This window comes from Vicia villosa, linkage group LG1, assembly GCF_029867415.1.
Source record: "Vicia villosa cultivar HV-30 ecotype Madison, WI linkage group LG1, Vvil1.0, whole genome shotgun sequence".
NCBI classification, from domain to species: Eukaryota; Viridiplantae; Streptophyta; class Magnoliopsida; order Fabales; family Fabaceae; genus Vicia; species Vicia villosa.
In genome coordinates, this window is record NC_081180.1 from 150,396,418 (window position 1) to 150,410,194 (window position 13,777).

Genomic DNA, 13,777 nt, shown 5'->3' on the forward strand with positions numbered 1-13,777 from the left:
CCAAAAATACCATGGGCCTCCATGTAGGTATAAGTCCCAAGCCCTTTGTAGATACCTGTTTACATAGCTTTGAATAAACTCAAATGGACCTCTCCCCGAGTGTGAGTCCCGAGCCCCCGTGTATACAAATGGATCATGCTTACAGGTATATTTCCTTCATAAACTCCATTATATACACACACTCTGTCATATATGTATAATTGTTCATATAATTGTTCATGTACTTGTGCATATTTGTTTGTACTTGTTCACATTTGTGATTATGTTATATGCTTGTTCAACTTAGTACAACACTAGGTTCCCCATAGCCTCCTATTGGGCTTCGTGCAAAGAATCTCCACTAGTTTAGGTTAGGACATAGAGTATGGTTTCCCGGTGAAATCGCTCTAAGAGCTCAAACCAACTATACCATGCCTCCCCTTGGGCTTTGTACAAACGAGTGACCCTCCCATAGCCTCCTCTTGGGCTTACAATGCAAGGACCCTGGATTGTCCCTCCCATAGCCTCCTCTTGGGCTTACAATGCAAGGACCCTCGGATAGCCTCCTCTTGGGCTTCGTACAAGGACCCACGGGCTTCTTATAAGCATCCCCAATATCCAAATCAAATACCCTAGGAGATTAGACATTTTTCATCTCTATACTAGGAGTATCTCTTATATATCATCACAAACAATCAATCAATCAAACTTTTTTGCCACAAGGTTGGCTAATCAATCAAATTTCTTTTTGCCACAAGGCTGGCTAATCAATCAAACTGTTTTACCACCGTACTGGATGATTAATCAAAGTTTTTGTCACAAGGCTGACTTCATTGAAACTTTTGCCACGAGGCTGGCTGATTAATTAAAACTTTTTGTCACAAGGCTGACTTCATTGAAAGTTTTTGCCACAAGGCTGGTTAAACAAAAACATCTTTATCATTCTAAGCACCCTAAGTGGCATGGCCCCGGGCTTATAATGAAAAGATTTTTAAACAAAATCAAACAGATGTATGTGATGATATAGATTAGATACATCTAGCATTTAGACGACATTTGTCTATTTTTCTTTGCTTCCACTAGCATAAGTGGGAACTACGATTGCTCTGACTTTCTCAACATCCCTTTGAGAATACGTAGGCACAAGGTCGATCCTTGGCGAGCAAAACAAAACAAAAAAAACCATTCAAACCTTAGCACCCGTAGACCCCGAGCTACAGATGCTCTGATTCCCTTTAGGGGATATGTATGCAGAGGATCGCGATGATCTTTGCGAGCATAATCAAACAAACACCTTAGGTCCCACCTATTTCACAAAAACCTCCACCACAACAAGAATGGAATAAAACATAACAAAGAAACCTATAGAGTACTATAGATACGTTGGGTGCTAATACCTTCCCTTCGTATAACCAACCCTCTTACCCAAAGATCTCTCCCCCCACTTTTAGGTTATTGCAGCTTTTTTCCTTTTCCTCCTTTGGAAATAATAAAAAGTTTGGTCGGTACAAAAGAAAAATCATTTTTTTGAGCACTCGAGCCCAAAGAAGGCATCAGGTGTCTCATCCCACTCAAAAGAGGAAACAAAACGGTTTTTCGCCCGCGACAGAAAAATGGCGACTTCACTGGGGACCATCTTTTTATTGTTTCCAAAGAAAGGGTTATTTCTATTTGTTATGTTTTTGTTACATGTGTGGTTCCTTGGTTCTGTTACTGGTGTGATTCTGTTACAAGTGATACATTATGGACAAATCCTAACCCGGATTAAGTACACATAAGAATTAGGTGGAGGGTATAGTCATGTATGGCATACAAGGAGTTCAGTCCTTAAAAAGTCAGCATGAGAATCCTTCCGCTCAGTGGAGGTTCCTTGTTTGTAGTATATGTTTAGCAAGTTCAGTTGCGAAGACATTATTGCTTTCATTGAACTGTAGAAGCTGAGTTGGCTGTAGAACCCCAACCCATCCTGGCCTTATTAGGACGTGGTGCAGAAACGATCCAGGTGAAGACTTGGATAGTTGTCATGCGGAGAACCACACTCAGACGAGTTTTTCTTGAGAATATTTCTAGCTCACAAGTTCAGTTGTGCAAGCCGGTAATATCCGAAAGAAGAATGTAGACTCTGACGTATCAGTAGAACATGTTTTGCAGGTGATAAACCCTAGTACTATCCCATGTTTGGTTCTCTGACCTCATGCTCGTGACGCTGGACCTTTGAACCTATGTGTACTATGTTTGAATTACCATGTTTGTAGTACCATGTTTGCGTTACCATGTTTGAACTACCATGTTTGCTTTACCATGTTTGAATATGTGGCATCCACGCATCCATGCATTCATACATTCATTAAAAAAACCCATCTTTTTCCATAAAAACATGATTTTTCCAAAAATTTTAGAGAGTTTTCTTTGCAAACATTATAGGATTAAGTTATGGAGTGGGTAAAAAGGCATACCAAAAAGTATGATTTCAAAATGCCTAATGTGGAAAGGCTGAAAGAGTTAGCATCTTCTGTACAAAATCCTTCTGATTTTAGGAAAAGCCATGGAAAGCTTTTGCCTATCTTGAACACTCATGTTGATGAAGGACTTCTCAAAACTCTGGTTCAGTTTTATGATCCCGTCTACCGGTGTTTTACCTTTCCAGACTATCAGTTGGTACCAACCTTGGAAGAATACGCCGATCTTTTGGGTATTCCTGTGTCTGACAAAATACCTTTCAATGGTTTGGAAGCCATTCCTAAGTCACCAGTCATTGCAGCAAGTATCCACTTGAAGAAATCTGAAATAGAAAGTAATTGGACTACCAAAGGAAATTTTCCGGGTTTGACTTCGCAGTTTCTAATAAAGAAAGCCTTTGATTTCATTGACACTGGTAGCATGATAGCTTTTGAAGCTGTATTAGCCTTGCTCATTTATGGGTTGGTTCTGTTTCCCAACGTCAACGACTTTGTTGATATCAACGCCATAAAGATCTTTCTGATTGGAAATCCTGTTCCGACTTTGCTTGGTGACACGTATTTCTCTATCCATCATAGGAATCGCCAAGGCGGTGGACTCATTGTATGTTGTGCACCTCTTTTGTACAAATGGATTGTTTCACACTTACCTAAGTCCCCTATTTTCACGGAAAACCGAGAAGGTTTACGTTGGCCTCGAAGACTTATGTCTCTTGCTAATAATGATATTCATTGGTATACCTTGGCTCGCTGTGGTACAGAAACCATTGATAGTTGTGGGGAGTTCGCCAACGTACCTCTCATTGGCACACAAGGAGGAATTAACTACAATCCGGTCCTAGCCCGACGACAACTCGGATATGCAAATTCAGTTAAACCAATTGGTCTCGCAGTGGAATGCTACTTTTACCGAGAAGGGGAGGATCCTCAAAGGTTGAAGACAAGAATGGTGAGAGCTTGGTACGACGTCCGAAGAAAAGAAAAAGGTGGGGAAAGAAACTGCATTGCTACAAACGCCTATACCTGCTGGGTAAAGAAAAGAGCAAAGGAGTTTCAAATGCCTTATGATTATGAAAAACCCATGTTCCCTGTGGTGTCTCAACTACCCAACATTCCCATTGACACTACGGAAGAATACCAAGAGATTTTAGCCAAGATGAGGTTAGAAAAAGACGCTTGGGAAGAAAAGTTTCGTAAAACTGATGAGGAAAATAGAAAGTTGAAGAAAAGAGTGAAAGATCACGAAGAAACTCTCTATTATCAAGATGGATGGCTCATGAGCAAAGATGAGAAGATTCGTCGAAAAGATGCCGCAATCAGAAGATACATCAAAGAAAGCAAGAAGAATCTTGAAGCCTCGACAAGCAACGCTCCGACTCCTGATGATTGGAAGAATGTTGTCGACAAACTGAGAGCTGAAAAGGCCGAGTTGAAAGCTTACTATGGGAAAGAAATCATGAAGCTCAAGCTGCACAATGCATTTGGTTCTTCATCTGATGAAGATGTTTAGGATTTGTTTAGATTTTCATTTATCATTTGCTTTTGTAAGGAGCTACGCTCCAATGTTGTAACATTTCCCATTATTGCAAAAAAAAAAAAAAATATATAATGAGTGAATAAAAGATTTGTTTATGTTCCAATGTTTGCAAGGAAATAATCTTAAAAAATGTTTGGAAAAATCATAAATTTCTTTTTGCATACATCATTCTGCATATCGAGTCTGTTGTATAGAGTCTCATCTTTTGGATCTTTCTCCATTAGATCGTCAAGCTGTCGCGTCTCAAAGTTTCTCGACCGCGCTCGCAATCAGATCACAGATACAATACTCGTTCGAACAGAAGAAGAGTAATGGAACACTCTGAACAAGAGAATATTGAGCTCCGTGGTACAGTGACCACCCTTCAGGAAAAGTTGGAAAGTCTCACTACTCTGGTTGACTCTTTAATGGCCGCACAGAATCAGCCGCCGCCACCCAACAGTCAAGCAGCGGTAACATCTGAAGTCACTACTCCAGTTTCTACAGTTGCATTCGGTATTCCATCTTTCTCCATGCCAGAAGGTTGGGGCCCGCCTTTCAGCTTTGGTACAGGTTTCCGCCATAATTTCTCTGGGGTTCAAACAGCTACAACTGAAGCGCCTGCTGCGCAAGGTTCAGCATTTACTCCAAATCAGGGGGTAACTTTTTCTCAAGTCACTATGGCACTTTCTCAACCCACTATGACAGTTCCGACCCCTACGGTTCACACTGTTCCTTATGATGGCAATGAGATTTATCATGATCAGGGTGATAGCACAAATCAGCGTAATCTTGTGGGAGATCTCCAAGAGCAGTTTAACAAGATTCAACTGGAAGTTAAAGCTATCCGTGGCAAAGATTTGTTTGGAAAGAATGCCCAGGAGCTATGTTTGGTTCCCAGTGTACAAATACCAGCTAAGTTCAAGGTCCCAGACTTTGAGAAGTACAAAGGAAGTTCATGTCCACAAAGCCATCTTGTGATGTATGCCAGGAAGATGTCTACTTATGCAGATAATCATCAGTTGCTTATCCATTACTTTCAAGACAGTTTGACTGGTGCCGCACTGAAGTGGTACACAGGCTTGGATAGCACTAATATTCGGACTTTCAATGACCTAGGTGAGGCCTTTGTCCGACAATACAAGTATAACTCGGATATGGCTCCAGACAGAGATCAGCTCCGATCCATGGCTCAGAAAGACCATGAAGCTTTCAAAGAGTATGCCCAACGATGGAGAGAAACTGCTGCTCAGATTAATCCACCGTTAAAAGAAAAAGAAATGACAAAGATCTTCTTGAATACTCTCAGTCCGTTTTATTATGAACGCATGATTGCTAGTGCTCCAAGTGATTTCACCGAAATGGTAAACATGGGGATGCGTCTAGAAGAAGGAGTCCGAACAGGACGTTTGACTAAAGAAGGTGGATCTTCGAGTGGAACCAAAAAGTTCGGAAGTGGTTTCCCAAAGAAGAAAGAACAAAGTGTTGACATGGTATCCCAAGGGAAGCCAAGAGGAAATATCAATCGTCGACAACAGATTGCTGCTATTGCGCCAGTCGTTAATTCAGCACCGAATCCGGGATTTACCCCACAGTTTCAGCAACAACAGCCTCGACCACAGGCTCAGCAGCTGAACAATAATCAGAATCGTGTGCAAAGAGCTCCACAGTTTGATCCGATTCCGATGACCTACACAGAATTGTACCCTGCACTGATTGAAAGAGGCCTTATTCAAACTAAAGCACCACCACCAGTACCTGAGAGACTCCCATGGTGGTACAAAGCTGAGGTCTCATGCCCTTATCATCAAGGAGCACCTGGCCATGATCTTGAGCATTGCATAGCTTTGAAATATGAAGTTCAGAGGTTGGTTAGATCTAATCTTCTCTCTTTCAGAAATTTGAATCCAAATGTGCAAGCAAATCCGCTGCCCAATCATGGAGGGCATGTTGTAAACATGGTATATGGATGTCCTGGTCCATACCGGGTTTATAATATCAATTACTCAAGAGCCAATTTGGTACAAATGCACGCCACTCTTTGTCGGGGGCAGAATTTTCGCCAGCATCAATACGGTTCCTGTAGAATATGTTGTGTAGATCCTCACGGATGTTCAATTGTGAGAAGAGATCTCCAAGTTCTGTTGGATAATGGTACTCTTCAGATCTACCGAAATAGGGATGAAAATGAAGTTAACATGATAGGATGTTATCCGCATGAGCTTTTAGTCTCAGATATCAACTCGGAAATGCCTACAGTTAACGTCATCGTTCCTCATTTCAACATGCCTGAGCGCATGGAAGTTACTTACAACAAGCCGAAGGTTCCTATTGCTCCTTTGATCATTTGTTTACCTGGACCTGTTCCTTATGACTCTGACAAGGCAGTTCCATACAACTACAATGCAACAATGATAAAGAATGGACAAGAAGTTCCTTTACCAACTCTTTCATCTGTCGTAAACATCGCTGATGTAAGTCGTGTAACAAGAAGTGGACGTGTGTATACTCCACTACCTCCAAAGCAGCCTGTTGCTCCTGCAACCAGGCAAAATCCTGTCAATACGCCAGTGGAGAATCCTGAGGAAACTCCTGTCAGTAATACAAACATTGATGTTGGTCAATCCAGTGGAACCAATGTCAATCCAGACTTTGATGAAATTTTGAAGCTTATCAAAAGAAGTGAATACAAGATTGTGGATCAGCTCATGCAGACTCCTTCAAAAATCTCAATACTTTCATTGCTGTTAAACTCAGAAGCCCACAGGGAAGCCCTGATGAAGGTCTTAGATCAAGCTTTTGTAGATCATGATGTGACTGTTGATCACTTTGATGGGATAATAGCCAACATAACTGCTTGCAACAATTTAAGCTTCTGTGATGAAGAACTCCCCGAGGAGGGCAGAAATCACAATCTTGCTTTGCACATTTCTATGAACTGTCAGTCAGACTCTTTGTCCAATGTGTTAGTAGACACCGGATCTTCCTTGAATGTGATGCCAAAGACGACTCTTGCTCGCTTGTCTTACCAAGGAATGCCTATGAAGTTCAGTGGTGTAGTTGTCAAAGCATTTGATGGATCGCGAAAATCTGTTATCGGTGAAGTCAACCTTCCCATGACAATTGGTCCACATACATTTCAAATCACCTTCCAGGTCATGGACATTCAAGCTGCTTATAGCTGTCTGTTAGGACGACCATGGATCCACGAAGCAGGGGCAGTGACTTCTACGCTCCATCAAAAGTTAAAGTTTGTGACAAATGGAAAATTGGTAACAATAAGTGGGGAGCAAGCCTTAATGGTGAGTCATTTATCCAATTTCTCTTTCATCGGTGCTGATGATGTGGAAGGAACTCAGTTCCAAGGTCTCTCTTTAGAAGACGAATCTTCCAAAAAGAAAGCATCAATCTCTTCTTACAAAGAGGCAGTAAAAGTAGTGAAAGATGGAACTACCACTGGCTGGGGGCAAGTTGTGATCCCGACCAAGAATGAAACTAGAGCAGGTCTCGGATGTTCACCAACATTCTCAAACTGCACCAAGAAGGATGAAACCCTTCGTCCGATCAAAGAAACGTTCCATAGTGGAGGGTTCCTTAACCCAATTCCTCAAGAGGTCAATGTCCTTATTGAGGAATGCATCGAAGAAGGTCTACCTGATCCTGAAGAAGAATGGAAATGTTATCTCAATGACTCGGGATACATATCTCAGGAAGAACCATATCCTCCTTCAGAAGAATCCAAAGGCAATGAAACTGAGCCTGTTCCTGCAGAAATATGGGACACTTTGGGACAACCAAGTGGAAAATTTGATTATATGGTGAAATACACTGCACCTGAAAGTTACAAGATTGCGATTGAGGATATCCAACCAACTGGATGGGGAGATTCCTTTGAACATAATAGTCAACCAGAAGAGGCTTATCAGCCCTGTCAATTTTCTCAGCAGCCTGAAGTTACTGAAGATTTCGGATTCGATGTATCTGCCAAGGTTCATAATCCTGAAGATGGTTATTATCACATAAATGCCATTTTTGAAGATGAAGGGGAAGATGGTCCCGCAACTGACTCGGAAAGTGTCGCTGACAATGAGTCTCTTCATCCTGAAGACTGGGAAACACATCCTGAAAATTCTGAAGATTGTGACTCATCTTATGCTCTTCAAGAAGTAGAAGAAGACCGTTTCAACTCTACAAAGAACAAGGTTGACAAACCAGGACCTTCAAATCCTGCTCGACCAGCGGTCAATGTCAATGCTGAAGATAATTCTGGGGAGCATTTTCCTGAATACATAATACACAGAGGAGTTCGTTGCTACTGGAAGGCTGTCGACGTTCCGAATGTTGTTCGCCGCTCAAAGTAATCACCTCGCTGTTATTTTGACCTCCTGCCTTGCCCAAAGCAGAGAGATGTTTTATAGGGCTTTGCTTTTAAATGTTCCGCCCAAATAACTTTGTGTATAGGGCTTTGTTTTAAAAGTTTCCCTCTTTGTCCTGCCCAAGACAAATGAGTTTGTGTTTAGGGCTTTGTTTCAAAAATGAATCATAAATAAAGTGTCATTTTGAATTCCCTACATTATATGTTTTATTTTTGCTTTTTTCTGGAAATGGTAATCCTAAAAAACCAAAATAAAAAAAAAAACTTTCTCAAAAAAATCTGCATACACTCCTGCATTCATAAATTTTCTGAAATAGATATAAATCACATGTGCAGATTTACTATTGATAAACCCATTGAATGCAATAACCCTATGCCCTCTCCCAACTTTGAGTTTCCTGTGTTCGAAGCCGAAGAAGAGGAAGAAGAGGAGATCCCGGACGAGATCTCTCGATTACTTAAGCACGAGGAAAGAGCCATTCTGCCTCACAAAGAGCCTTTAGAAAAGATCAACTTGGGTTCTGAAGAAGACAAAAAAGAAGTGACCATTGGATCGCTGCTTGATGCTGATATCAAGAGTAAGTTGACAGACCTTCTCAAAGAATATGTTGACGTGTTTGCCTGGTCCTACCAAGACATGCCTGGGTTGGATACCAATATTGTTCAGCATTACTTGCCATTGAAGCCAGAATGTCCGCCAGTTAAGCAGAAATTGCGAAGGACTCACCCTGATATGGCTAACAAGATTAAAGTGGAAGTTCAAAAATAGCTCGACGCAGGTTTTCTAGTCACCTCAGAGTATCCTCAATGGTTGGCCAACATAGTGCCAGTTCCGAAGAAAGATGGCAAAGTCAGAATGTGTGTTGACTACCGTGACTTGAATAAGGCCAGTCCAAAAGATGACTTTCCATTACCACATATCGACATGCTGGTTGATAACACCGCTAAGTTCAACGTCTTTTCCTTCATGGACGGGTTCTCCGGTTATAATCAGATCAAGATGGCTCCTGAAGACATGGAGAAGACATCTTTCATCACCCCATGGGGTACCTTTTGCTACAAAGTGATGCCGTTTGGATTAAAGAATGCAGGCGCAACTTACCAAAGGGCAATGACTACTCTCTTTCATGACATGATGCATAAAGAAATTGAAGTTTATGTGGACGACATGATAGCCAAGTCCAGCACAGAAGAAGAACATATTGAATACCTTTTGAAGTTGTTTCAACGACTAAGGAAATATCAGCTTCGCTTGAATCCTAACAAATGTACTTTTGGGGTTAGATCTGGAAAACTCTTGGGTTTCATTGTCAGCCAAAGAGGTATTGAAGTAGATCCCGACAAAGTCAGAGCTATTCAAGAGATGCCTGCACCAAAAACTGAAAAGCAAGTAAGAGGATTTCTCGGACGATTGAACTATATCTCCAGATTTATCTCTCAAATGACTGCTACTTGTGGGCCAATTTTCAAGCTTCTCCGCAAAGATCAAGGGATTGTATGGACTGAAGATTGCCAGAAAGCGTTCGACAGTATCAAAGAGTACCTGTTAGAACCACCAATATTGATTCCTCCAGTTGAAGGAAGACCATTAATCATGTACCTTACCGTGTTGGAAGAATCCATGGGCTGTATGCTTGGGCAACAAGATGAAACTGGTAAGAAGGAGCATGCCATCTATTACCTGAGTAAGAAATTCACAGACTGTGAGTCTCGTTACTCCATGCTCGAAAAAACATGTTGTGCTTTGGCTTGGGCTTCAAAACGTCTCCGCCAATACATGATCAACAATACTACTTGGTTAATCTCCAAAATGGATCCGATCAAGTACGTCTTTGAAAAGCCCGCCTTAACAGGAAGGATTGCCCGATGGCAAATGCTGTTATCCGAATATGACATTGAATACCGTGCTCAAAAAGCGGTCAAGGGAAGCATTCTCGCCGATCACTTGGCGCATCAACCAATTAATGAATATCAACCTCTCAAGTTTGACTTTCCTGATGAAGATGTCTTGTACTTGAAGATGAAAGATTGTGATGAACCGTTACCTGAAGAAGGTCCTGAGCCTGGATCAAGATGGGGCCTAATTTTTGATGGAGCAGTAAACGCTTTTGGCAATGGAATTGGGGCAATCATCATCACTCCCAAGGGTACTCATATCCCGTTCTCCGCCAGATTGCTATTTGATTGCACCAACAACATCGCAGAATATGAAGCTTGTATCATGGGTCTCGAAGAAGCCATTGACTTAAGGATCAAGATCCTTGACATATATGGAGATTCCGCTCTCGTGATCAACCAAATCAAAGACAAGTGGGAAACTTACCACCCTGGCTTGATCCCCTACAGAGATTATGCAAGACGTCTGTTGACTTTCTTCAACAAGGTTGAATTGCATCATATACCTCGAGATCAGAATCGAATGGCAGACGCCTTGGCTACTCTATCTTCCATGTTCAAAGTCAATCATTGGAATGATATGCCTAAAGTCAGAATCACGCGCCTTGAAAGGCCCGCCTATGTGTTTGCAACCGAAGCAGTCATCGATGATAAACCGTGGTTCCACGACATCAAGCGCTTCCTTCAAACTCAAGAGTACCCGCTTGGGGCATCAAACAAAGATAAGAAAACTCTAAGGAGGCTTTCTGGCAGTTTCTTCCTAAATGGAGATGTGTTATACAAAAGAAATTTCGACATGGTTTTGCTTAGATGCGTGGACAGACACGAAGCAGACATGTTAATGCATGAAGTGCATGAAGGGTCCTTTGGAACTCATTCAAATGGGCATGCAATGTCCAAAAAGATCTTAAGAGCAGGATACTATTGGTTGACAATGGAATCTGATTGTTACAAACACGTGAAGAGATGTCACAAGTGCCAGATCTATGCAGATAAGATCCATGTGCCACCGACTCTACTCAACGTTCTCTCATCTCCATGGCCTTTCTCCATGTGGGGTATCGACATGATTGGAATGATCGAACCGAAAGCTTCAAACGGTCATCGTTTCATCTTGGTAGCAATTGATTACTTCACCAAATGGGTCGAAGCAGCATCTTACGCCAATGTTACAAGACAAGTGGTTGTGAGGTTTATCAAGAATAACATCATTTGCCGATATGGTATTCCCAGCAAGATCATTACTGATAATGGTTCAAACCTGAATAACAAGATGATGAAAGAATTGTGTGAGGAATTCAAGATTGAGCATCATAACTCTTCTCCTTACAGACCAAAAATGAACGGCGCCGTTGAAGCCGCCAACAAGAACATTAAGAAGATCGTCCAGAAAATGGTCGTCACTTACAAAGACTGGCATGAAATGCTGCCATTTGCTTTACATGGGTACCGTACTTCAGTGCGTACTTCAACAGGGGCAACTCCCTTTTCTCTAGTATACGGCATGGAAGCTGTGCTCCCCGTAGAAGTCGAAATCCCATCAATGAGAGTCCTCATGGAGACTAAGTTATCAGAAGCTGAATGGTGTCAAAGTAGATACGATCAGTTGAACTTAATCGAAGAAAAACGTATGACTGCTCTATGCCATGGACAGTTATACCAAGCAAGGATGAAACAAGCTTTCAACAAAAAGGTTCGACCTCGTGAATTTCAAGAAGGCGACCTTGTGCTTAAAAAGATCTTGTCTTTTCAACCAGATTCTAGGGGCAAATGGTCTCCTAATTATGAAGGCCCGTATGTTGTCAAAAGAGCATTTTCTGGCGGTGCCATGATTCTTACTACCATGGATGGTGATGAACTCCCACATCCTGTGAATGCTGATGCAGTCAAGAAATACTTTGTCTAAAAAATACAGAAGAACAGCTCGGTAAGTCGAAAACCCGCAAATGGCGACTTAGGCAAAAATGAGCGTCTCGGTGGACTGAAAACCCGAAAGGGCGGTCCAGGCAAAAATTAGAGACAATAAACAGAAAAAATTCATCCTGGTAGATTGAAAACCTGAAAGGGCAATCTAGGCAAAAATTAGGGATTTATGACAAAGTAACTGCATTAGTCTATACTTCGTCACCTGAAAAGTCTGTACTTCATCAAAGGATCTTCAATCAAATCATTATCAATCTGAAGCGACAAGCACAGTTGGAACTCAAAGTTGTTAGGGGGAATAGTGGTTATTGTTTTCAATGTAGCCTTTTCCGCATAATTACCATTTCCAACTTTTGTAAATACTCCATGGAATCACGCCTTTAGCTGATTTCCATCCTATTAAATAAATTTGAGCCTTGTGCCCATTTGTTTGCAATCTCTAATTTCTTTTAGCTTGCAAAATGATGCTTTAATTATGTTATTTACTTTTGAAACAAAAAAAAAAAAAGAAAAAAAAGTTTTAAATGAATTTACTTTCCCTTTTTCAAAATAAAAGCGAAACCTTCCTTTGAGTTGTGAACAACGGAAGGAACATCAGCAGTCTCCGTAGGATGAACAAAAGGATTCTCCCTGAAAATTGTTAAGACAACGGTATTCTGGTCCCAGAAAGAATTTCTGAAGCACTTACCCCTCGAGGTAAAGAAGCTCTTCTATCCCCAGTGAAGAAGCTCTCCTATCCTCAGTGACGAAGATTTTCCATCTCCAGTGAAGAAGTTCTTCCATCTCAATAAGAAAAGATGCTTATCTTCCCCAGAGAAGTTTAAATCACACAGCATCATTCATCACCTGTGTTATCTACACCGTGTTGAAGAACATTTACCAAGTATCTGGTTGTATTGCGACGTTGGTCCGTCTCCAGTATATACTTCTTTGTCTGTCAGTATTGTCAACATGCATGCGACATTCATGACATTCATCATTCATACATATTTGCATCATTTATGCATTCTTGCATTTTTTCAATGTTTGCTCAATATTCACATGTTCAGGATATATCTATCCTCGAAAAAAGAAAAAAAAAGAAAAAAAGAAAAAAAGAAGAAAAAGAAACAAATATGGGCGTGTCATCTCTCCAAGTAGGTTGTCACCCATAAGCAGAAAGAACATTTTGTTTCTCCAGTTCCCCACTGAGATCATTCCTCGTGGAAGAAGGTTGCTTTAGTTTCTCCTCTCCAAAACAAAGGAGAAAATCCCCATTCGAGTTCATTCCTCATGGGTACAAAGTCTTGTTTAACTATTTCTTTCCAATTCATTCTTGGTTAGAACCTTGTCTTTGCCAAAGATTCAAATTCCGATTCCTCAAATAGATTCGTGAAAAAAAAAAAAAAAAACAGACAATAAGCAATAGCCTTATCATCTGAGCGGCTTATGTCTCTTTCAAAAGCTTTTTCCTCTCAAGGAAATCAATCATAAAGACCACTTGACAATCAGGGCCTTATTACTGTTCACAAGGCTGAATAACCAGTAATTTCCCTAGCAAAGTCTCCAGAAATCATTTTATCACTTGGCTGATAATTGATCATGTCTTCAAAAACACTATCACGAGGCTGGTAGTCGGTAACTTTTGTT

At 41.1% G+C, this 13,777-nt stretch overlaps 1 protein-coding gene across 1 annotated transcript; it reads left to right on the forward strand.

The window, feature by feature from the left end:
* Positions 1 to 9,170: 9,170 nt before the first annotated feature.
* On the forward strand, positions 9,171 to 12,131 carry LOC131618993 (uncharacterized). Its single transcript, XM_058890142.1, has one exon. It carries the CDS (start codon positions 9,186 to 9,188, stop codon positions 12,129 to 12,131), a length of 2,946 nt encoding a protein of 981 aa, XP_058746125.1. The 5' UTR covers positions 9,171 to 9,185.
* The last annotated feature ends 1,646 nt before the right edge of the window (positions 12,132 to 13,777 follow it).